The sequence below is a fragment of the Podarcis cretensis genome (genome assembly GCF_951804945.1).
Source record: "Podarcis cretensis genome assembly, chromosome: 2".
In the NCBI taxonomy this organism is placed as follows: domain Eukaryota; kingdom Metazoa; phylum Chordata; class Lepidosauria; order Squamata; family Lacertidae; genus Podarcis; species Podarcis cretensis.
In genome coordinates this window covers 82,767,842-82,794,682 of record NC_137171.1, presented here as the reverse complement: position 1 = coordinate 82,794,682, position 26,841 = coordinate 82,767,842, and the positions used below count along the sequence as shown (strand labels likewise).

At 40.7% G+C, this 26,841-nt stretch overlaps 1 protein-coding gene across 2 annotated transcripts in view; it reads right to left on the bottom strand.

The window, feature by feature from the left end:
- The window catches only part of CACNA2D3 (calcium voltage-gated channel auxiliary subunit alpha2delta 3), a 494,630-nt gene that overhangs the window by 322,040 nt on the left and 145,749 nt on the right, over positions 1 to 26,841 (bottom strand). For both annotated transcript variants that reach the window (XM_079964982.1, XM_079964983.1), the window contains exon 4: positions 10,068 to 10,127. In XM_079964982.1, the coding sequence (XP_079821108.1) occupies positions 10,068 to 10,127 (60 nt within the window). The remainder of the gene's footprint in view (positions 1 to 10,067; positions 10,128 to 26,841) is intronic.

Genomic DNA, 26,841 nt, shown 5'->3' with positions numbered 1-26,841 from the left:
TGTGGTCAGCCCTGCCTTATCTTCTCTCCCTGGTGGGGAATGCACTGGCCCCGATCCTTGGGACTCTTCCCCCCCACTCTGCTCTGGTGGGGAAGCTGGTCCTGATTTCCAACTACTGCTCTGGGAGTCCCTGCTGCCCCCTTGCTCCTGGGGCGTTCCCCTTGGGAACCCCCTACCCCTGGCCACTGGCGCCCCCTTCTGTGAATCTTCCGATTCGCTGGAGAGGCTCATGGAATCCCTCGGTCCACTGTCCTCTTCTCCTATGCTCCCCTCGGATTCTTCCCCTTCACTCTCCATCTCCTCTCTTCCCTGTGCCTCTGCTCCTGAACCCCTGACAGTAATGCTGGTGGTCAACAAAAGACGTTTAAAGACTGTCTCAAGGCAAATCTAAAAAATGTAGTATAAACACTGACAGCTGGGAAACACTGGTCTGCGAGCACTCCGGTTGGAGAACAGCCTTTACTAAAGGTGTCATGGACTTTGAAGACACTCGAACTCAGGATGCAAGGGAGAAACATGCTAGGAGAAAGGCACACTTGGCAAATCCACACCGTGATCAACTCCCGCCCAGAAACCAATGTCCCCACTGTGGGAAGACGTGTGGATCCAGAATTGGCCTCCCCAGTCACTTACGGACTCATTGTTAAAACCGTGCTTATGGAAGACAATCTTACTTGGCTACAAGTGATCGCCAAAGAAGAAGAAGAAGAAGAAGACTGAGTTGGCTATTCAGGAACTTACCTGGAGCTTAATTTCAGGGACAGCTTTTCACATGCACAAAAACACACGTACGCTAGGCCTATTTCTGCCACAGAAATTATTAGGATGAATTATTAGGATGCTCTTGCTTATATGGGAGTTCTTTTTGTGCCCGGGAATTCCTGTAGAGCTTTGGATTTGAGTGTCTGTGTCTCATCTACAATATTTACTTAACCATTTTACCAGTAAGACAGGCTAGATCCTCAGGCCACCTGGGTAAATGGGATTGGGCTTTATCTGTCAGTTCTCTTTTACACAATTAAAGCACAATCTACTCAGAAGTACATCTCAATGAGTTCAGTAGGACTTTCTCCCAGGAGCTCTAGTTAAGTAGATATAGGACTGCAGCCTAACAGCACAACCATGTGAAAGTCTATGTAGACGTAAATCCTATTGATTTAAATAAAGCTTATTCCCAGGTTAGCAGGTTTAGGACTGCAGTTTTCTTTGGTATTCCTTTCCCCTCTCTTTGAATAATTATGTTAAGAGGGCAGCGCCATTTAAGACAGAACTACACATTTTTGAAATAATCAAATCATTAATTTATGTTTTATGTAAATGCCAGAAGTCTTCAAGTGCTCATTTATCAAATTGCCCAAATGTATTCAAAATTATCAATTTGCCATTGTTGTTTTTTAAACTAATTGAATTAAACAGGTTTTGTTCCAAGAGTTCATGAATTGAGTGCACAATTGAATGGTAACTTCATTTTTTTCCTGAACAAAAAAAGCACTGCTAATGAACACACTGCAATTAAGGGGGAAGGCAATGTTTTCTCTTAAATGCCAACTTAGTCACAGCTCTAATGATCTGAAACAGGGGCAGGCAACCTAAGGCCCAGGGGCCGGATGCAGCCCAATCGCCTTCTCAATCCGGCCCGCAGATGGTCCAGGAATCAGCGTGTTTTTACATGAGTAGAATGTGTCCTTTTATTTAAAATGCATCTCTGGGTTATTTGTAGGGCCAGCCTGGTGTTTTTACATGAGTAGAATGTGTGCTTTTATTTAAAATGCATCTCTGGGTTATTTGTGGGGCATAAGAATTCGTTCATATTTTTTTCAAAATATAGCCCAACCCACCACATGGTCTGAGGGACAGTGGACCGGCCCATGGCTGAAAAGGTTGCTGACCCCTGATCTAAAAGCACAGGGCACAATTTGCTGGCTCACTTCATTTCAACAAAGTATTAAGTCTGAGCTAGGTTGCCCTATTACAAAAAACAAAACAAAAATAAAAAGCTAGAGCTAAATGGTTAATTAACTGTGTGGATACAGCATAGCATGAACCCGACAACTGACTCCATAAAATGTGTCCTGCTCTGGTTAAAATTATAGAGCTAACCATAAACTAGTAGAACAATAGTAAGCTGTTGCAAAACCAACAGAACCCCTAAATGCATTTGAAAGTTAAAGTACTAATACATTTGACTACATGATAATGGAAAACAGAGCTCACCATTATGCATCAAATGATAATCAGTTACAGAAATCTGTTAATGCTTGCCCTTCAAAGAAACCCATCAGGAAACTCTATCGAAATATATGTGCAGATCATGAAAGGAAATAACAAAAGGGTTAGCTGAGATCCCTTTTTTTTAATAAAGACACTTTGACAGATTTCCTGACCTCATTTTTATGAATATGAGTATCAAAATAGTCAAAAGCTATGGATATATCTATATGGAGGGTGTTATATTCAATCTGGGCTTGAAATGTATATGCTGCAGCCAATAGCAAAGGTTGTGTCCACGATATTCATTATCAGATTTGTGCGTAAATGCCATGATATCATCACTTAGGAGCGTATAAGTCATTTCACATAATATAGTTTTATGCTACCCTGCTGGAGTTCATTTGCAGATAGGCTATACTGTAATAAAAAGAGAATTCATAATTATGCCTAAAGACTCTGAGATGCACAGAAAAGGATGCAATTCCATACAAAAGCCAAGTGTCACGTTCAGAAACATCCATTTGTGCCACACCATAGCAGGAATTATTGCAGAAATGTAGTCTTCCAGATCCCAAACAAAATAACTGGGAAATACACCCATTGATTGAAGTAGAATTTAATTGCTGAATGAAGATGCCACTTTAATTCCCAGTCCTATGCTCCCCTGCTGTTGTTTAAATAGCAGAAGTTAAAGCTTGGGAACACGATTGGGTTGCCAGTGGAACAGTTTGCATTTTTTTCCGTACAAGGTAAGAAAACCCTGCATATAGGCACATACATCTCACAAAGCATATGGATCTGTTATGAATGAATTCAAATCTACTGTGGTTTTGATAGTGGCTCCCAGTTCCTACTAAAATGTCAATCCCATTGGTGCTGTTTTAGGCTCTGGGCTTAATGGTTTAACAGAGGCACACAAACCACTCATTAGATGGAAATGTGTATTGCTTCAGAATGTGGTAAATTACCCATGCTGTATCTGGGAGCCTTCCTACTCATTCTGCTGAGCAGAGCCCTAGACTTGGCAAGCCCTGACAGCACTAACAGCTGTTCCAAGCTTTTCCCCAGCAAGTTATGACATGAGTTTTCATCTCTTCGTTCTCCAGAGCTTTCCCATTATAGGCAAAAGGTAGGTCTCAAAGACCAGTAGTTCTCTCATACTAGGGACCTACCAATCTCTCAATTTTTCATTTTTTTTAATCACAACCAGTTTGTGATTTATTTATTTTTTTAAAAAGGCATCACAAAAAATCAGGCATAATTTAGTGCAAATATTTTCCTAACATGCACATTTTTCCAAAGCATTATTCTCTAATATAAAGCACTGTGTTATTTTCACAAATGTAGACATTTTATGCACATTTTAACATGCGCATTTTGTTCACATTATCTGATGGGAGAACTGTCTTCCAGAATTCGGAGAAGTGCAGACTTCAAAGGATGGTTGTGTTTTAGTTTGCATATTGTCTTTGAAACTGTGAATTAGGTAGGTTTGCATTTAAATGTTGACTGAATCAAAATTATCCTCTATGCTGACCTTAAGCAGGCCCTCCTAAGTTGCCAGCTACAACACCAAGTATGCCTTGAACCAGCCCCCTCACCTATTTTAATCCCTCTGGCAGTAAGGTTCCCCTACAAAGTATGTTACAGTGCTCTGAACACCATCATCTGTGATCTGCTCGCATTTACTCACTTTCATATAATGCAATGCTCCGAGACAGAAAATTCGATTAAAGCAAATAATTGCACACTGACCTCTATTTTTCCTCCTCATATACATTCCTTAAATCTCTCTCAGCCCTATTATATTTTGAAAATGATTGTTAGTCCTGTTCATGCATCTAAATAGGGTAGAGCGACTCCATTGTGGGGGGAGCATGATTACAGTGGAGGCTCCCCTTCCCCAATTTCCACTTATTAATTGACTCCTCTAGGCAAAATTGGCCATCATAATGTTTGCCACCTGTTGACTCTCTACCTTGTTGCTTAGGTGCATGAATAGAGCTTTTGTGTTGTGAACAAATTGTTCTAACATCAAAACATGAAAAGCCCCCAATTACTTTCCGCTCCCAAACCCGCATTTATTTTGTTCAGTCTCACTGTAAATTCTAAGCCTGCAATCCTAACTCCTCTCACCTGGGGATTAAGACCCATTGAATTCAGTAGGACTTACTTCTGGTTAGGCTTGCTGTGTAACATTTTAAAATTATCGCCCAAACCTAGCTAAATAATTCTCTGACTACATCTTAGTATATAAACACATTAACCAACATGTGTTCAAATGCCTTTGGTTTTAAATTTATTTAACAGGCAGCTAAGACAGTTTGTGGAATGGGTAGGTAGAAATTATGGATATTTTGTTTTGTTAAAATAGTGTTCTGAACATATTTTAGTAAGCCTCAACACACAAGAAATCAAGTGTAGTGCATACCAGTCAAGATGCAATGACAGTTATTGCCTCTTGATCATAGGGAAAAAACAGTTAGACATCTCATGCAATGATAGGTATCCTGAGGATCATCTAGTCCAACCCCCCACAATGCAGGAATATGCAGTTGTCCCTTACAGGGATCGAACTTGCAACCTTGCCATTGTTAGTACTATGCTTTAACCAACTGAGCTATCTAACATTTGTAGTATTCACAAAGTGCTCAGCAAACAGATTTCAGAACCTCTCCGTATACCGTATTTTTCACTCTATAAGACGCATTTTTCCCCCTCCAAAAATTAAGGGGAAATGTGTGTGCGTCTTATGGAGCAAATGCAGGCTCCATGGCTTCAGCGAAAGCAACGCTGAAGCCAGGAGAGCAAGCGGGATCAGTGCACACCGATCCCTCTTGCTCTCCTGGCTTTGCTTCGCTGGAGAGGCACTGTGCAGGGAGAGCTGTGCAACGCCCCTTCCGCAAAGCGGAAGGAGAAATGGAAGGGGCTCCATTTCTCCTGCCGCTTCACTGAAGGAGCGCTGCGCAGAGAGGGAGAGATTTCCCCCCCCTTATTCTCCCCCTCTAAAACTAGGTGCGTCTTGTGGTCCGGTGCATCCTATAGAGCGAAAAATATGGTAATTAGATCTTGCTTTGGCATTACAGGATGGCAGAACTGGAAGCACTAATGCAATTTCTGAATCAGTTAAAAAGGTGTCTTTTAAGAAACATCGTATCTGGAACGCTGTCTGTTTATGCTGTCAAAGCAACCTGCTGGCTAGCTGTCTGCAATTGCTATTAAGGCAAAGGACACAGAATTCACAGGGCTGTGGTCAAATAACTGATGAAGCTTTGGGGGTTTCTGAAAGAAAGCAGGCTGTACTTCAATGATCTTTATGGAGATATATCTTTCCTAAGTTAGCTTCTGGTTCCTAACAATGCAAACCTGAATGCTAGTCTTACAGTAATAGGTAGACAACCTCCTTGCAGGAGCACATCATGGATGCTCTCCACTTTGTTTAATACAGTCAAACCTCAGAACTCGAACAGCTCCGTTGCCAAACGTTTCAGTTTCCGAACGCCAAAACCCAGAAGTGTTTTGGTTTTCAAACATTCCTTGGAACTCAAACATCCAATGCAGATTCCACTTGAGTGCAAGAAGCTCTTGCAACCAATCGGAAGCCGCGCCTAAGAGCAAATTTCCAGTGTTCACTGACAGACATGCAGCAATCTGCTTGCTTTCCTCTTCCCTTTTGTATCATGTCTATTAGATGGGGATCCTGTGGGCAGCAGTTGTCTTGTTTTTAAATATATGTACGCAACTTAGAAAATGTTAGGCATCTTATAAGTGTTAAATGATAATGATGATTCTAGTTCACAAAGAAAAGCAAGAAAATCATACTTTCACGGTGAGGTAAGGAAAATCATATTTTGGATTGTATGTTGACAGAGCTTTCTCCCCAGTGCCCCCCCTCAAAAAAAGTGGGGGAACTACCTCACCACAGAAGTATGTAAGTCAGCATCACTTTACAGTAGGCAATAATTGAAGATTCCTCTTCTCTTTGGCCTTTGACAGGTGAACTATAATTTGTATTATCCCCCTATATGTCAATATGTATGTACTGTATTGCGTGGTATTATGTGGTGGGGTTCTTTTATTTCTATTGCTGTACAATACCTGTATTAACTGGTGGATAGCAAATGCAATAAAGAAATAACATAACATAACATAACATAACATAACATAACATAACATAACATAACATAACATAACATAACATATAACATAACATAAAACATAACATAAAACATAACATAACATAGCATAGCATAGCATAGCATAGCATAGCATAGCATAGCATAGCATAGCATAACATAACAACAAATCTCTGGAATTTACTTGAGCACTTGAGTTTAAGATAATTCACGTGATAGGTAGGATTATCCACTGGTAGATTTAATTTTTAAAAGCCACAAATGATCTCTCTTGAGCTACACCCACAGAGGGCCATCCATGCTGTTTGGCAGGCTGCAGATCTTCTCGTTGAAATTGATGCATTCTACCCTTTCACTACTACACATCTACTCAGATGTTAAGGCACTAGCCTAGCTTCCTAGAAAAATACCTGAAATTGACAGAAAAGCAACAATGATACAGACATTAGAAGCATGAATGTTTGGAAAGTTCAGCTGCTACCGGGATATTACTATTAGTGCCCATGACCCTTAGACCTTGTAGAAATTCTGTCAAGGCCAAATGCAGCCAGGGAAAGCTTTAAATCCAGATATGCTTGAGGTTATGCTCTCCCATTCATCAGGCACATGGTATTTGATTTTAGTGAGATAGACAGTCCTATCCCCTGTTCTGATTTATTTCTTTAAAATAACAGGCAGCTTTATTTATGCCCCTCGCTATAGATTCCTGTGATTAATTCAAATAGGTCCGGTGTCAAGGACCATAATAATGCTGCACTCACATTTTATAGCATAGAAATTATATGAAGCAAGGGACGCGGGTGGCGCTGTGGTGTAAACCACTGAGCCTTGGGCTTGCCGACTGTAAGGTCGCGGTTTGAATCCCCACGACAGTGTGAGCTCCCATTGCTCGGTCTCAGCTCCTGCCAACCTAGCAGTTCGATCAAAGTGCAAGCGGATAAATAGGTACCGCTCTGGTGGGAAGGTAAATGGCGTTTCCATGCGCTGCTCTGGTTTCATCAGAAGCAGCTTAGTCATGCTGGCCACATGACCCAGAAGCTGTACGCCGGCTCCCTCAGCCAATAAAGCAAGATGAGTGCCACAACCCCAGAGTCATTTGCGATGGGACTTAACTGTCAGGGGTCCTTTACCTTTACCTAAATGAAGCAAAAACAATATGGGAAATAAATGTACAAGATGGGACAGAGAGGGATGGCTGGGGACATGGTGAACAAGCTGCTTGCAGTTTTCTGAATTTGGTATTTCACAATAGACAAAAAGTAGTAATATTACATGATTTCCTCTTTATCAGTGCATATTTAGTTATATTCATGGGCTATCAATGAAAGTGGTGTAACATCTGCAGAGGGTCCTGAAAGAGGATCATGAGGCCATTTTTATGAGGATGAAAACCGTGCAAGTGAGCACCATAAAACACACACTTCACTTCCTGGATCTCAGGCTATAGTGTAAGTCAGAGGAACACTCAGACATGTATCTGAATGAACATCTGGGTGAAGATAGGGCTTACCAGCACTGTATTATTTGGAAGAACCTTCTGTGAATGGAGACACACAACTGAATACAACAACTCTCTCACTTTTTTGTGCCGCTAGAGTTCAATTAGACCCTGCAGTGCAGGCAGCTTGTCAAAGCAGCCATGCAACTGCTTTTCGCTGAGTTGCTTTTTGCCAAGGAAGATGGCAAAAACCTTTTGGTTCCACTTTGATACGTTTAAGTTTCTCTCTCTTTTTGTATTTGGCTGCCTTTCTAAATTGTCTTGCTTTTACTGATCCCGACGCTTTTAACTGTGCTTTAAGGATTTCATGTGAAACCACTGAGAGGACCCATGAAACAGTTCCCAGAGTGTTATAATACTAAATCAAGCTCATCCAAATACGACTAATACAGTCTTTCCTGCTTACTAGAAAGCACAAATGGTTCTTACAAATTTCCCCATTCCAAAGAAAAATTGCTGAAAGAACAATGTCCTCTTCGCCTCGCTTTCACTCTCAACCTGGTCATCGTTTTATACTGAGCAGGTGGTATTATGAGATTTCCTTTTGTTAAATAAAGAACAACCATCTCCCTTCAAGGGTTGCAGAGAGGTCACTGAAACCAAGATTAACAATTGATTAGTTGTAATGGACCATGGCAACAATAAACAACAAAAGGCCCTGTCAGAGATTAGGCTCTGCGGCTCATGCTGCCAACACAAATGGCTTTTAACCTGAAAGTGCTAAGATCATCAACATTTCCCCAAACCTAAGGATTTAAGGAATGAGGATGAACTGTGGTGATAAGGCATCTTTAATAATGGGTTCTATAAATGTGCAGCTGGTTTATTCAGGCAATAGATCTGGCTTCTTGTGGATATAGGGAAAAGGAAATATGATAGGTTTGCAAAATCAGAGATCCTATTCATTTAGAAACATAAGAAAAGTCCTGGATGAGACCACAGGCTGATCTAGTCTAGCATACTGTTCTCACAGAGGACAACTAGATGTCTATGGGAAGCCTGCAAACATGGCATAAGCACAATAGCCTTTTCCTGTGTGGTTTTAGAAGAGTTTTCAAATATTCCATTGATTAATATTGTTTCTAATTGTACAGAAATACCAAAGTTTCCATAGCTCCTTAAAACCAGCTCTCTGGTTTTTTTACCTTTGGGGTTCAGTTTTAATACTGCGCAACATGTAATGTAGATTGACAGTACATTAGACCTTTACTGAAAAGCGAAGTAATGGATTTTTTTTTTCCAGCTTCAGTTTTCAAGTGCTCAGTACTATATAAGCTAATCAACATGATAAGTGCTGGTCTTGGATATGGATACACATCCCCATTTCATCAAAATATGAATCCAGACAGTTCAAGAAAGCTGAGATGTTTGCTGTGTTTCCAATGGGAATGGGGCCTTTACACTGGAAGGTAATTGGAATGAGCCAATGGACTGTTATTTCTACCTTAATTTTCATGTGAAGTCCTCATGGGCTACTTGCTACGCATTAGTCCAAAATGTATTGTATGCAAGTAGATGAAAGAGCATTTGGATTATTGTCTTGCCCTGCCTTTTAGACCCAGTTTAAGTAGTGGCTATCTAAACATGAAGTTCAACACTTTTTCAAAGAGCAACATCACGTCTCTAATTCCATCTCTGTAGGTTAAATTTCCTAAAAAGCAATTTCTTGCCAGTAGATTTTATTTATAGTTTTCTTGTCTGCCCTTCACCATAAGGTCCCAAGGCAATATAATGCGCATTATAATAAGAGATAAAAGAATTGCAATTGTAAAAACAAATAAAACCATTTCTACCTGAACAGAAAAGTATAATTCCAGCAAAGAAGTGAGTCCCCCAAAAACAAGATACCGTAACTGTACACTGCAACTACACCTCATGCTTCTGGTTCCAGAGTTTGAAGTCTTGCCCAAAATTGGAAATTTTGATTACATTGCTGAAAAATTCAGCCATATCTTGTCATAATCAATGAAAGTATGGGCCTACAAAATAACTAAGTCATCTTCATTGCATAAAGGCACTAGGCCTTTTATGATACTGTATTTTCAGATGACCATTAGTTGTATCCAAGGGTTCTACACCATGAGCAAAAGAAGGTCCATCTTCCACGCATAGAAAAAAGGTCCATCTGTGAGCAGATCTCTTCTACCATGAATGGTGACTCTTTCCACAACAGAATGTTTGGATTCAACATACTAACCTCAAAAAGATATATTTTTTCCTACCTGTAAATCAGCATCAAATTCATGTTTCAAATGAGCATCTTCTGCAGCTTCAACAAGACGCTAAAAAAAGAAAGAAAACAAAGTATTACTTTCTAGAAATTTCAGGTATATTTTCATGTTGATTAGCTGATAGACAATCTTGCACCTAGTTGTGAATATTTAGTAAACTTGGTGGTGGTAGCACCACTAAACTTATTGGGTTCTGGGGAGCCTTCTGTTCCGTCCTGCCCCCAGTTTGGGGGAATACAATTGACTTGCATAGGGGAAGGCACAGATCAACTAAAAAACCAAACACCTTTTTTAGTCCCTCTCCCAAATCACTGGGATTGGAGTAACCTGGGTAAATAATTGACTGAACAAAAATAGAAATGTATGTGAAAGATAAAGATTCCTCAACCCCTCCCTTCCAAGCTCTGGGTGTTTTTCAAGTCAGCTTGGTTTTGTTTCTCTGAATTGTGTGCGTGTGGAGGGAAATGGCCATATATTTATTCGGTCTGCTAAAGCCACATAGACACTTAGAAGCTTAGGGAATCCCTAATCTACCACAAGGTGCCTTATTAACAAGCACAATCCAACTCAGAAATTGAGTTTTCCCCAAATCATCCCAATTCACTTCATCATATGAGGTACAAACAAAGTTGATATACATCCATAGTATTTACTACTTAAAGGAGCCGCAAACAAAGCTCACAGCCGGGTCACCTCATGGAGAAAATCGGCTGAGGATCAGACAGAAGGATTTCAGAGCATTTACTCATTTACGGCAAAAATGTTTCCTATTATACATGAGTTGTTGGAGGCTGCTTGACAGCAGAACCAGGCATCAAAAGTTACTTGCTCTCTTCTTCACAGTGGGTGGGGATCTAGACTTCTGTAGATGTAGAGAGATCATGCCTGGGAGGCAACTTCTCCTGATTTCCCGTCTCTCCCTGCAACCCCCTGCACCACCTCCCATATTGTTCTGGAGGGTCCCATCCCCCCGCATCCTCCAGAACAGTATGGGAGGGTGCATGGGAGGTTGCAGGGCGAATCAGCAGAAGTCATCTCCTACAATCGCCGGAGGGAGCATTCCCTGAATGGAACTCTACTTAGGGGACGATCTCACCCACAGAAGCGAAGTCTGGATTGATCCTCAATGATGTAACACCATGCATGGCACGATACATGTCCATCCACCCACCAGCCAATGACGAGCAGGTAGGCAAATGAATCGTGTGCTAAGCTACAGAAACCGGAAAGAAAGAGCCAAAGTCTGATAGAAGTTGAGATCTCGTGTAAAATTGAGTTCTGCCTCGGTTTTTGACAAAATGCTGTGTAAAAAAACAACAACCTTCACATCAGTAGACAACCTGACGAACTTGAAATATTATACTGTCCTACAGAGTGTTGTTTACATGTAGTACACATACTGATCAGCGCTTGCTGCATTTATTATTGGCCAAAACAGAAAAACAGGAATTTGGGAAGAGCAGGGATTCAGGCTAGAAGCTAAGTCAACAGCTGTAATCTGGATTCAGAGATCAATATATTTTTATTGTGTTCATTTTTTTCTTATAAAATTAGTTATTAATAATATTTAAATCCTATAATTATTTTTCCTTCACTAAAGAAAGATAAATCGTGAAAAGTATGTATTAATTACAACTGATAAGCACTGGGAGGACAAATATGAAATGGAAGATATAAAATTCTCCACTGAATAATCCTTTAATAAAAATGTAACATTCATTTGAATGCCTTAAAATATTTCAAAATCAAGTCTCTGGCTTACCCACTTCATGTGCATTTGAAGTACCTGCCCTAGCAGGTTATGTTGGCTGCCCCTAAACCATTGGTATTCCATTAAAAATAGTGAGATCAGTCATGGTATAACTCAGTGATATAGTTCATATCAGTTTGGGTAAAACACAACATTTTGTATGAAATAATAAAACAGCTTTCTGTATATAGTACTGTTAAATTGCACAAAATTACAGTGGTGCCCCGCAAGACGAACGCCTCGCAAGACGGAAAACCCGCTAGACGAAAGGGTTTTCCGTTTTGGAGGCACTTCGCAAAACGAATTTCCCTATGGGCTTGCTTCGCAAGACGAAAATGTCTTGCGAGTTCCTGCGGGTTTTTTCCCCTTCCCTCCCCCCCCCTTTTCCTAAGCCGCTAAGCCGCTTATCAGATGATCCGCTGATAAGCTGCTTAACAGCTGATCGCTAAAAGCCGCTAAACCGCTAATAGCGCTAATCCGCTAAGCTGTCAATGGGCTTGCTTCGCAAGACGAAAAAACCGCTATACGAAGAGCCTCACGGAACGGATTAATTTCGTCTTGCGAGGCACCACTGTAAGCAGAAATATTCAAAAGGCACACAGCTTAACCTATAATATTTCAAACTGAACGGCTAATTAAATGCCCCCCCCCAAATAAACAGCATTTTACACTCATTTCAGAAAACAGCATTCATATGACAATTTTGAGCAGCAGCACGTCCATAAAATCCAGTCACCAGGGTGTAATAGCAGAATAAAGCCAAGATGAAGCCGTTGTTTCTGGTTGTTAAGAACTAGTTATTTTATATTAACATATAAATTTTCAAAGCAACATCAGTTACACAGAAGTTAAACTTCTGTTTCAGCGTATCTGAAGAAGTGTGCATGCACACGAAAGCTCATACCAAGAACTAACTTAGTTGGTCTTTAAGGTGCTACTGGAAGGAATTTTTTTTGTTTTATCAGTTACACACACATTCATAGAAAAAATGCTTTCTCAGGAAGGGTGCATAAGATCATACATTGTACACTATGCACTATCTTTGTTCTTTTTGTTAATTAACTTATTATATTATTATCAGTCTAGGAGAGTTATACTGTATAGTAATATCATTATGCATATCAGAAATAATGGCCACTTCTACCCAAAACTACATTTATAATATAACTATTTCCCCCTTCCACCCAGCCTACACACAATAGCTTGGGGAGTCAAAGAACAAACTATTTTTAAATCACTGTAGCGATTTGCTGCACTGACGTCACTGCAGAAAGATTACAACAGTACTCTGGAGACTATTCAATAGTAGATTATCAAAATAAAATAAAATAAAAACATTACCAAGATCCACTTCCTGTATTACCTCATTGGTGGGTTCATTTCAAAAGTGGGGAATAGACTTCAGTCCTAGCAAACTTTGCATGTTTGCAGGTGCCTTTCTAAAAGGTTGCTTTTTGTCAAGAAGGGCTTAGATTTATTAGTGTGGAGGGCTTTAGGTAATATTCTGGCATAGATGGGTAAATATGCTGAAAGTTCATCTTAATCCCATCAGAGTTCTTCACTGTTTTCCCATCATTTATATGTAAGGGCTGGAAAGGTAACAGAACAAAAGATTCCATTGACATCATTGCAATTTATCAAATTTAAAGAGAAGGGCAGACCAATTTCCTCCATTCCATTTTCTAAGTCTTCTGTGGATTAGCTGTGTCCAGAGTTCCACTCCACCAGTCTTCCAATTTCTCAGATCATTTCTGTAAGGTCCATGCACATTTTACCTTTGCTACATCAGTTTGTTTCATATGTTTACATGGCTCTACTACCCTCCCCACACAAAAAATAAGGTAATCTACATTTAGGAGTGATCATGTGGCAACATAATTGTAGATTGGATGGCTAAGGCTACAGTTAGCAGGCCTCAGTCAGTCAAGTCCCACTGCTGGGCTAAGGGAGAATAGGGTGGTGGCCTTCCAAATTCTATGCTATACTCCTTGGTTTGAACACCTGTCCACCCTTTTCCAAAGAGGGGAAAGGTAACTTTTTTTAAATTCCTAAGAGCAAAGGTATGCATCAACCTTTCGCCCATAAGGCTATTTTTAAGACAAAAACCAGGCAATGCAATTTCAGTCATGGAAGAGGAAGCGGTGCCAATAAGCAAACTGGGTCTTCAACTATGTCAACAAATGTCAGCTTTGTTCATGGACAAATCCATGGAGGATTAGGCTACTGAGGGTACCAAGTCACAATGGCTGTATGCTCTCTTCAGTATCAATGGCGACATGCCTTTGAATACCAGTCACTGGAAGTGGAGAAGAACAGTGCCAAACTCCCCATTTTAGCCAAGTCATGGCCATCCTCTGGCCTTCCGAAAACAGTAGCTAAAAAGGCCACAGTGAAAGATAAGGCCAGGCCTCCTCAGCTCCCTGAACATGAACAGCACATTCATATATTGTTATACATATAAAATTTAACAACTAAATTCAGGAATGCATTATTAACAAAATGAGGCATTTATCCTTTCTTGCTTTGTTTTTACAGATGTTTTATGTGGATTTGGAACCTTTTAAAATTTTGTCTGTGCTAAACATATGTAGTGCTTCTTACATTATCAGAGGGGTGTGTGTCATGAATACATCATGCAAACCTTTGTTTAAATGCAGTCGATTTGAAAAAGAAAAAAGTGGCTTTGGTGTAATTTTTTTTGAAAAGTAAATTAAGAGCAAAACACATGTGCACCTACTTGGTCTAATAACTCCTCACACCAAATTGTCAAATTGCTTTTTTTTTTTTTTTTAATCTGTGGAGTTCAAAGAGCATGGCTGGCTTTCATGAAAAGGAAAGTAGGGAGAAAAAGAATGGGATTCATGCATGGAATATGTTCACTTGCCATTTGGCGAGGGGGGTGGTCAGTCTTAGCTGCTGGCTGGGGAAGCAGGACTTGACAGACTGGGACAACTAGAGTCACATCCATAGCCCTGTCACTTGCACCAGCCAGGGTGGAAGTGGTGGAGCAGGGAAAATATGCCCCTTTGCTATTGCCAGCTCTAAGGCTAGTGCAGCATATAGGTCTGAACAGACCCACAGTGATCATGTGACAACAGCAGGGCCACCTCAAGATCCAGTGGCCAAGATCCTGGGCCTGGTCAGCACAGCCTTGAAATGCCTTGTTTCAGAGTTTTCCACTGGCTACTGCCAGCAGGGATGGCAGCAGTGGTAGCTTCTACCTACTGTTTTTGCAGACACACTGACGTACTCTGTGCTGGTGAGGCTTTCCAGCTGACAGTGGAATGCCTCCACCAGTGGAGGCAGGTGGAGCTTGGCAGGGCTGACCAGAGGTACACCTCCGTTCCATCAAGTCCCCTCCAGCATGGTGGATAAGGGGTCAGATTACTCTTCTCAGCTACAACCCTATGCACTGTTACCTGGAAGTACATCCAACAAGGACATAAGATCAGAGTCAGGCCCCAGTTTATCCAGCATTCTGTTCTCACGGTGGACAACCAGATGCCTAGAGGAACCTCACAAACAAGACCTGAGTACAACAGCACTCAAGTAAACATGCATAATACTGGGCTGCATATGCAGATCCTGATAACTGTAACTTCTTTCTGCATCACGTTGTAAAGCCACATGTCACTCAACTAGAAACTAAAAGTAGGGCATGGAAATTAATCTAATTAAAATAAATGTCATTGCAATAAAGCATTACTTAGATGCTAAGAGTGAGAAATCCACTTAATTATACAGATTACACACTATTGTCTCAGTTAGATTGGGAGGCTCTGACTTCCAGCATATTCAACAACATACTGAACAACTCAAACATCTTTCTGTGTTGCTATCATGATGATAAGGATTATGCCCACTTTTATCACTAAGGCCTTGACTTCAGCCTCCCAAAATGCTTAAATAAGGAAGTGATTACAATACACAGACTTGTTCATTGTCTCCTGCTTAATTTTCTTTTTTGAGTAGGTTTTGTGTAATATTCTTAACAACGCAGCAGAAATAAATACAGCAAGTAACATCGTAGATATAATTTGAAAGACACTAGGGGGCAATAATTGCTGTTCAAACATCCTAACTATTCAAAAGCTCATACTCCAATATCATGAGCACATTGTACTTGAACTGAGATTTTGGCACAGAGCTTGACCAGTTTGTCTTCTACTTACAGAACATACCTGAACTTTTGAGAGGATGGAAAGTAGCATATCCCTGGCAATGACACAGCAACACCCACACACTGTGATGTTGTGTGGTGGTTTTTGATGCTGCAAGCCTGGCTGTGCCTGTATATTTGTAAAAAGAGGGCATCTTCATGCATCTGATGAAGCAGACTTCTACTCCCAAAGGTTTACACTGTAATAAATATGTTGACCTTTAAGGTGTCCGAAGACTCTTTGTCAATTTTGATATACGCATACTGTACTTGAATTATGGGAGGAAAGGTAGGAGGCCCTTTAAGAAATCCACAGACCCCAATCTCACCCCCTGCTTGGCTCCCTGCTTGTGAAATCCTTTCTCCATGGAGACTCACCTGGTGGCTTCGCTAGATATCTTCAGGTGCCAAACAAAAACATTCTTCTCCCAGGCCTTTGCCTAATTAAACAATCTCTGGGTATTATTATTATTATTATTATTATTATTATTATTATTAAACTGGGGGTATTGCTTTTGTCTGTTACTATGTTACATATTTTGTAGCAGTAGTAGTAGTAGTAATGATGATGATGATGTTGCATAAGTCTGATGTGGGTTGTTATAATTTAACTTTAAAAATGCAGCTAAATTCAGTGGAGGCAAAAGGAGAAGAAATGGACAGAATGAGGCATTTACTTATTTTTTAAAATTTCCTTATGTAGAACAAGAGACATTTCCCCCACAAAGCTCTCAGCCACATATTACGACTGAGCTACCCATGTTTTGTTTTGTTTTGTTTTGTTAGTTTCAAAAGTACAGACTTCTTTCCTTGTAATATTATTGGTTTCTGAGGGCCCTCCTGTGGCTAAAACCGAACATCTGCATATTTCCAGGGACTTGCAAGAAGGAAGTACATCTCACTGGATAAAGTGCTTAGTGGTTTTTATTGCAAAATGATGACTTAAAACCCAAAGGGGGTTGAACTTTATGAAGAAGTGTCTGTCACATATTCTGCATGTCTACTGAACTCCTAAATTTTCGATTTTAATTGCTTTTATAATCCTAAATATATTCATCATATAATGCCAACTACTTAATATATTTCTGACCAAAAATCACAACCCGGAATAAAACAATCTGAACTGATGCCCTGCTATGAGAGAAGGAATATTTTCATCATTCTGATCTATCAACCCACCCATATGTGATATGGTATATACTTGAAGTTCCTACACCTACAAACTTCCCCCATTTATTTCAGTGGAGGGAACAGTTCTGTGCAGGCGCAGGTCTAAGCAGGAACAGAATTCCAGTGCAAAATCAAAACCACCTATTCTCTTTAGCAGATCTGCTCCCTTCACTGAATTGGCTCTTATCATTAGAAGTGGATCATGCCATTTTATGGTCTAGTCACTAGATGGCACTGGGCTTAGTTGTAGCTGGGGGGGGGGAGAGTCTTCCCACTTGTTAAAAAGAGACAGTACAGTTAGCTTGCTGAATCATGTGTCCTCAAAGCATTCTATGACAAGGGGAATGCTTGTCTATTACTTTGTGTGATGAGCATGCATTATCCTAATCTTATTGTTGCTTCCTAAAGGAAGAAAGGGAAGACCTTATCCTTGTCTCCAGATGGAAGAACCTCACTGTTGGTGCAGCTGCTGAAGGGAGCATCTCTTTGATGCGCTAGTTAAAAATACTTACACCCCACCGTTTGCCAAATAGCATCAAGGCATCTTGCATAAAGTCAAACAAGATGCAATATTAAAATAAGACACAGTGCAATCCTATACATGAAAGATTTGAGTTCACTAAGACTCCTACCTATCATGGGTTGCAGCCATGGTATTTAAAACATAAACATGAATACAATGTCAATTCCTCATAAATTCATCTTCCATTGTAACAGAGCAATGGGCCCCAGAAGCAGCTGATCAACCCAATGAAGGTCTATGATTGGACTGGGAGATGACTAGTTACTTTTCTCACCTATATCCCCAGGGAGGGCAGTTTTGAATGTTACACAAAAGCAGTGGTGAGGGGAGACCCCAATACTCATGCTTCTTTTATGTATTTCCTCCCTGTGAAAAACTCACACTCTGAAAAGGAACTCTAATATCTTCTCCACGTTATGTTGTTTTCAGGTTAAGCAAGTGAATGCCTGAAAGTGCTAAATTTCTTGTGTCTGGTAGGCTTTCTACGTTGGCACAGATTATTGTATGCAACCATGCGGGGCTCAAGCCATTATTCATTGCTCTGTATTGCCTGTGGCTTCTCCACTGAAACCAATGAGCTTTTTCTACACTAGGATGACCAGAAGTATTTGCATCATGCTTTTAAATTGCAAAATTTGCATTCACTCAACCACTGGCTATTAGAATGTGCAGGTCTTTTAGCCAGTTTAAAATCCGTCTGAAGACTTATTTATTTGACTTAGCGTTTAATTGGACTCTTTGCTGCTACTTTAGCAGCCACATGCCCTTTGCAGATTAGGGATTTGCCAATACCACAACAGTGAAGTAAAAGTAACACAGGAAATGAAAAGTAACTCATGAAATAGTTACTGTACTTTAGCTCTGCAAAATTGTGATTATTCTTCTGTTGACATTGGGAGTACAAACGCAAGAGGAAAGGGAACTTTGACTATCATATTTCATTACATTTCTATTCCACCTATGGAGCTCAGAGTGGCATACAAAGGATTCTCACACAATCTCCTATCCATTTATGCTCTAGCACTGATGTCCTGCACTGAGCAAGGGGGTTTGACTAGATGGTCTGCAACAGGTGTCGGGAACTTTTGACCTTCCAAATGTTGCTGTATTTCCACTCCTATTATCCCTTGTCATTGGGCATGCCTGCTGGGGCTGATGAGAGTTGCAGTTCAGCAACATCTGGATGGTGAAGGGTTCCCTGCACCTGATGTACATGGTCAGTCCAGCTCTATAATTCTATGGGCACTGACCCACTCAGACCTGTTTAGCTTCAGCATAGTTGCTAAGCTGTTCTCCCAGGCCAGGCCTAGATGACAGCAACTCACCTCATTTGAAACATAATGGGTTATACTGAAGTAAGTTCTACTCCAAGTAAGGTAAAGGTAAAGGGACCCCTGACCATTAGGTCCAGTTGTGACCGACTCTGGGGTTGTGCCGCTCATCTCGCTTTACTGGCCGAGGGAGCCGGCGTACAGCTTCTGGGTCATGTGGCCAGCATGACTAAGCCGCTTCTGGCAAAAAAGAGCAGCACACGGAAGCGCCGTTTACCTTCCTGCCAGAGCGGTACCTATTTATCTACTTGCACTTTGACATGCTTTCGAACTGCTAGGTTGACAGGAGCAGGGACCGAACAATGGGAGCTCACCCCGTCGCGGGGATTTGAACCACCAACCTTCTGATTGGTAAGTCCTAGGCTCTGTTTTAACCCACAGCGCCACCTGCGTCCCTTCTACTCCAAGTAGATCCACTGAAATTAATATACTTAAGTTAGTTGTGCCCATCAGTTTCAATGAGTCCACTGAGGAAGATTAGCAATTGATATAACCCAATGTTATATCTATTCATTTCGTTACTGGAAGATTTTCACTGTCACCACCCAGAAAGTCCATAGAAATATACAAACTTAATTAGCAACATAATTCTAACAGTAGGGGCAACACAAACCAAATTCCCTTCCATTTGGAAATCAAAAGCCTATTGAAAAATTAAAGTCTAAATAGCTCATCTAAATCATGGCTAGGCAAACTAAGACCCAGGAGCCGGATACGGCCCAATCACCTTCTAAATCCGGCCTGCAGACGGTTCGGGAATAAGCATGTTTTTACATGAGTAGAATGTGTCCTTTTATTTAAAATGCATATCTGGCTTATTTGTGGGGCCTGCCTGGTGTTTTTACATGAGTAGAATGTGTGCTTTTATTTAAAATGCATCTCTGGGTTATTTGTGGGACATAGGAATTCATTCATTCCCCCCCCCCCCAAAAAAAATATAGTCCAGCCCCCTCCCCAGGTCTGAGGGAAAGTGGACCGGCCCCCTGCTGAAAAAGTTTGCTGAACCCTGATCTAAATAGACCAAGCTCTTCAGTGCTACTGAATCTCACGAATGCAGCGCAGCAACCAACAGATAACACTCCATCCATTGTTGGAGTGGCATCTTAAATTCATCACTAAACCTCAGCCATAGAACTTGTACATTTTGGAGTAGTTTGCCCCTCAGGTACGCTATACAGAGCTTTAAACTTAAACCTGACTTGTATAAGCCATTTGGAGAGCCTTTTAGGAAATAAATGCAGGAAATAAATAAAGCCAGCACTTTGAAATCAGCCTGAGAGAAAGCAGGCTCCTGTGGCATTGGTGTCATATACTATGGCTCCTTCCAGTGGAAACAGTTCAAACTTTTAGCTTACAGGCATCAGCTGGTGTAAGAAATTCTGTGAAGTACATGTAACTCAACAAAATGTATTTATCACGTGTCAATGTATTTATCACATTAGTTGATACCCTCTTTTCACAGCATATTACTCCAGTAATCAATCCTCTCTGTCTTCCTTAGGGATGAGGAACCCATGCCATGTAAGTTGTTGTTGGACTCCAGTTCCCATCAGCCCCAGCCAGTATGGGCAATGGACAGTGATGATGGAAGCTGTAATCCAATAACATCTGTAAGGTCACAGGTTCTCTGTTCCTGTTCCACATGAACCTATCCACCCACTGCATTCATAATCTGAGCACTTTTACAATGCCTATTTCCATCTACAAGTTTGAGTGGCTGAGACACCAGACAGGGTCTTTTTAGTAGTGGTGCCCAAGTTATGGAAATCCTTTCCCTGGGGTGGGGGGGGGCATGGGTTAAATTGTTGTTTATTTATTAAAATCATTTTATGAACTGCTTCTCAGCCAAGTGTCCTGAAGCGGTTTACAGAATAAAATTCCAATACTGAAATGTTAAAAATATAATCAAGTAAGTATTAAAATATACAGAACATCCAAATAATATTGACGATGAGCAATGTCAGGCATACACACTATCTAAAATGGGCAAATAGCTTAATCAGAGAAAGCCTGGAAGAAACAGATCTGATTTTAACACAGGCACCCTACTGTGGGAGTGTTCTAAAGAGTGGGTGCCACTACAGAGAAGGCCTGTCTCTGTTATTAGCATTCAGACATCATTTGTAACCCTTTTTGTTCCACCATGCCTTTAGTTTGATTTAGTTTTGTCATCCTCTGTTGATTTGGCTTTTTGCGACTCTGATTCATACTTTGACCCTGTTTTTTTTATTTTGTTTTGTTTGTTTTGCATTTTGTTCTTGATTGAGGTTGTGAGCAGTCCTTCCTGAACCAAAAGGCAGGATATAAATGTTTCAACTTCAGAAGTAAAATATATCCTGCCTTTTCACAATGCAGCCCATGTGATATGTATGGAGTTTCCAGGTGATCTCCCATCCAGACACTGAACAGACTCAGACCTGCTTAGCTTCAACACAGTTGTTGCATCATATGCCTTTAGACATGAGGCCATTATCACAAAGTTTATTATAGAGTTCACCTGAAAGTTATCAACTAGACATATTTCCCCATTTTGAACATGAAAACAAAAATGACATAATTCAGTTCTTCAAAGGACAGACCTTGGACAAAGCTCAAAGTAAGAGAGACTGTGAAAATATTCCTTTTCCTGTTTCCAATCGTGGTATGGACTGAATAATTTTCTGAAGGCAGGAAGAAAAGAAAAGAAAAAACCTCTGATCTGTATGTGGCATGGGCCATGTTGAAATCCCTCACACACAGAAACTTCCAATACATGTCCAATTGCATTGAAATGCCCTTACTCTGTATGACTCCTATTTCCACGTACTAAAGCAATTGATGGCTCTATGTAGTGCTAGCATACAGGGTAAACAGAATCATAAAGGAAGGGACAGAAGAAAGGAAAGGGTCCATGAACCAGGCCTGTCGGTCTAGACCAGTGTTTCCCAACCTTAATTCTCCAGCTGTTTTTGGACTACAACTCCCATCATCCCTAGCTAGCAAGACCAGTGGTCAGGGATGATGGGAATTGTAGTCTGCAAACAGCTGGAGACCCAGGGTTGGGAAACACTGGTCTAGACTCTGAGAGCATTCCTCTGCCTTTAAGACCTTTGCAGAAGGGACTATTCAGCAGCATCCCTTACCATCCCTGCATCATTATGACCTAGTAGCAATCCTAAGGTGGCAAGGAGGAGCAAGAGGCAGGGAAAGCAAGCAAAGCTAATGTTCACATATTGATTTGAATGCAGTGGCCAGTTATTTGACTGTAAGCTTCTGGCTTCTATTGATATGTCATTAGTGGAGCTCCAGTTTATCAAAATACAAGATAATAATAACTGCATTGTCCTACATAATTTTGGAGAAAATACATTTTGGCTGCAATCCTATACATCTGAGTTTCAATTTATATGCCAACATGGCAACACAAATAATCTGAATTTTCCAATAGAGTATACACTGCCTGTTTAGTCCAAAGTACCATGGGAATATTTTACTCTTGTAAGTGGGGAAATGCAAGATCCAGTAGGCTCAATTGCTATCTGCTTATTTGTTTTTTTAAAGAACAGCAATTTATTCAGAACTGGCATAAGCAGGGGAGATCTGGGTTCAAATCCACAGTCAGTCAATAAAGCTCAGTATGAGCAGCCCCAGGCTAGTCACTAAGCCTCAGGTAATCCTGCCTTCCATGATCATAGCCACTGTTACCAGCATGTGAAAAGCATGATCATTTGAATTCACTCATTTCACTCATCTAACTTCATTTGTAAGCAATAGATAACAGAAAGATGGATCTGGGCTGAATAAGCCATTCTGCACGCAAAAGGTCTCAGGTTCAATCCTGGACATCTTCAAGTAGGGCTGGGAGAGACTCCTGTCTGAAAACCTGGTGAGCTGCTGTCAGTCAGTGTAGACAATACTGAACTAGACAGACTAATGGTATAACTCAGTAGAAAGCTGCTCCCCACATAGATATAGTGATAGACATATACAAAATCTTTGATTGGTAGAATGTTTTTAAATATGAGCTTGCATATTTCACGTCTGAGAAATTAGGGTTCAAGGAGGATTAGCAACTTGCTGATAGAACTGCAAATGGATCATTGGGTTCATCTGTTCTAGTTCCCTGGATGGGTAATTCTTCCTGCAAATCAAGCCAAAGGCAATGCACCCGTTGAGAGTAGAGGAAAAACTGATTATTATTTTTTCAGTACAGAGGTAGAAATTCTAATGACTCTAACCATGATTTTGATCCTCTAAAAAGCAAAAAAATGAAGCCATCCATTTGAATATCTTAATTCTGGCTAACTCATTTATATTCAGGTTAGAGGTTTTAACAACTCATTTCACTCACAGCAAACCAAAATGAAATTGAACGAGCTTATTTGATAAGCTTTGCTTAAAGTGAATTCTTTGAAATTCAAATATATTTTGCTCTAGTGCCGATATAAATATTTGCACATGTGTTAGGGGCTATTAAAATTACTTTTTAAATGGACTCGGCCACAACTAACAGAGACATAATTGGGTTCCCATCAATGATCAAAAGAAGCCAGTTAACCCTGGGATAAATAATTAGCTCCTGTTTAATTAAGATAATTTTCCATTTTAAGACCGAGGGATTAAAATTCAACCCACACAAAATTCCATTTCTTTTAATGAACTTCAAAAGGCACAATCATGTTTTTACCTATGGGAACTATGAAGGAAGATAAAAGAGGTGAGGCATGGCAGCTGCGCCATCTACCCATCTGGCACCAGAGCCTTCCTGGTTTTTGTAGAATGGGACGGCTCAGGGAAAGCTGGCATGTGAACTGTTTACTGATCCTTTGGGCAGCTTTCAACCCTACAATGTTGTTTCCAGTGAAAAGGAAAATAGGCAGCAAGCAGATTTCAGGGGAGGGGCTTGTGTTACTGATAAAACTAGGCTCATTTTGAGAATGTCACCTACACAGTGACCAAATATGACGCATGTTGTTTAAATAGCTCAGCAGACACACTTTATACATCATATCCTACATGGTTCTTTTTCTGGAGCTAAATTGCATGCTTTCCTCCCCAGAATATATTTCAGTTCCTGTAAATGTGGGTTTGTCTGAGCCAGTTCTTTTTACCTGTCATGTAGGATATTAGGGATGCCTAACCCTAACAACTTCTTCTCTACTTTATTTCCCCAACTCCACTACTTCTGTCCTACAGTGACATACAGAAATAAAGAACAGATTCTTCTTGACCCACAGACTGCTTCCCAGGGCTTGAACAAGTATATGACTTGCGGCCCATTTCTGTTATTACACTTCAGCTCAGTGTTTGTATTTATCTCTGTCTTTATCAAGCTGTTTTTGTGCTTGCAGTTTTGTATACCGCTATTAGATCATAACCTAATTTCACATGATTCCTAATATCAAGGAGCAGGTTTTTCACCCATGGTTGGATACAAGTGGATGCCATTTTGAATCAAGAAAGCAGACTGAACCTTTGGAAACTTCACTGACTTTAACCACCGATTTCAAAACCTTGCTGATTTCTTAGATTCCTGAGCAACCTCTGGAACTAGTTCCTAATACAATTCAAGCTTAAGACTTTCTGGAGAGTGGCAAGGCATGTACGTATTGGCTTTGGGGGCTTCTAGTAGATATAGACCTATATTTGTAATGCCTAATAAAGGTTTGGCAAAGTAGAAGTAAGTAATGCCCAAACAGAGGATTCATCCAGAGGATTCTGGAGAAACACGTGAGAACCGGGAAAACATACAAACATGATCACCACCAAGTAAGTAAACATGCTGTTCCTTTCAGATGTTGTACTGAAGCATGAAACATGGGTGCTTTGCATTTGATGTAGACATTATGGGATCCAAAACCAAAGTACCACTGTCCATTACATAGGACTGTTAATGTCCGTCTCAACTGTACAGCAAAGGTGACAGGAAAAAGCAGGGAGTAAGGAGGACCTTCTAGTTTAGCTGGTAAGCAGAAGCCAGAAGTAATCCTGTTCAGTGCCATCCTGGCTGGAGTGAGGACAAACAGAGACAGGTTAGGCACCACACATTAGGCACTTGATGTGTCAAGTGCATGACACATCCAAGTCACCAGGGCTTATTCTCCACTTAAATATATTTGAACTCTGCCTAAATTCTCTGGAAGCCTTTGCCAAGCAATTATACTTACTGGTCCCTATGGGAGATCATTATCAGTACAGTTGAAGCAACAGTTCAGGATCAATCCACTTTAATAGGCCACAGCAGACCTCTCATCAGAGGTGTTTCTCCAACATCCCCTTGACCCCCAAACATACATGATTTATTATATTTTTACAATCTAAAATGAAAGTTGTTTGTACTATTCCCTGAAGAAAATTATTGCAATTGGAGGAGTAACAATGTACAACCTCTCAAGCCCCCTATATAAATGCATGGGTTGTTGTTGGTTGTTGTTGTTGTTTTTTTAAAAAAAATCACCTTTTCCTGTTGATCAGAATCAAAAAGAAATACACAGATGTAATTCTAATGTAACAAAATAGTTCAGTACCCTTACAAATGAGTTTCTCTGTTTCTTGCTCTGCTGTTCTGCAAGCCCCATGAAATCAAGTGAAACCCCCTTATTTTTCCCATTTCAGTAATTGCCGCCTTAAGGAACTGAACTATTTTTGCGCAGGAAAAATAACCCCAACAAGATGATACCCTGCAGGCCCTGCTTCAGCCCAATCTGTTTTCAAACCGCTTAGATATTAAGTCCTTAATAGGAAGTCAAACTGTTGTGTTTCCAGAGGAACATATTGGCACCCAGGGGCTGCTAATGTGCCATGGGCAACATCTTGTATGCAGCTGGGGCTATTGTGTTACAGTATTATTTTATTTCACTTGTTCCAGATGAAGATACAAACAGAACTGAAAGTCTTCAGGGCTGTCATGGCATGTGAATCGAGGGTTTGCTGCAACCTCTGGCCTAAACATTTTGATCAAAATGTGGTATGACCCCGTCATTTGGGTTATGCTGTGGTGCCTGCAGGCAAACATTCAAGCTTTTTAATTCCCCTAACCCAGTAAAACATATTAACATGAAGCATCAGAAAAAATCTATCCAAGTTGCCCTGCCATGCAGGCAACTCCACTAATGATTCCAGCATCTTTCCTCCCATTTGAACACCTGGTTAAGTTCAAAACATTACTCAGTGTGTTCCTATAAACTTGATAAAGTCACTGCTACAACCTATATGGTTTTGAGTGTAATTTGGCGAGTTTGCAGACTTCCCTGATCGGCACCTCCCAGACCGATGTGTCAAACTGTGGTTCTACTTTGGAATCTGCCTTCAACCCAGATCCCTTTACAAAGTGTTCTGATGAGAATCTCTGATCTCTATGTGTTTCCCTGCTAAAACAAAACCCTACTAGATGACTGGGGCAGCTAGTTCACACAACTCCTGCTAGGCATGTTGGAAAACTTACTGCAGTTCCCCCTGGGAGTGACAGGATGTAGTGCCATGCCTTCATTCTCAGGGAGAGTATATGGCAAAAAAACAAAACAAAAACAAAACATGGCTGCCACACCATGTTTTTACCACTATATAATGTCCTGTTAGGAAGACTGCACAGCAAGGAATGTGGCTTCCCTATGTTTTTTTGCCACATAATTTCTATGGGAGTGACAACACATTATGATGTTCCATCACTCGAAGAAGGATTTGTGTTTTAACAGGCGTAATGGGAGCAATGCGTTCTAGCCACTCCAGCCAACTAGAACGTTTCAAGCTGCGGGGTGGGGGTGGGAATTGGCACCTGAGTGTCTCCTGTTGGGATAACAGCTCCTGCTCTAGTGCTAGATGCTGCCCCGAAGGACCCTATATATACCTATGTT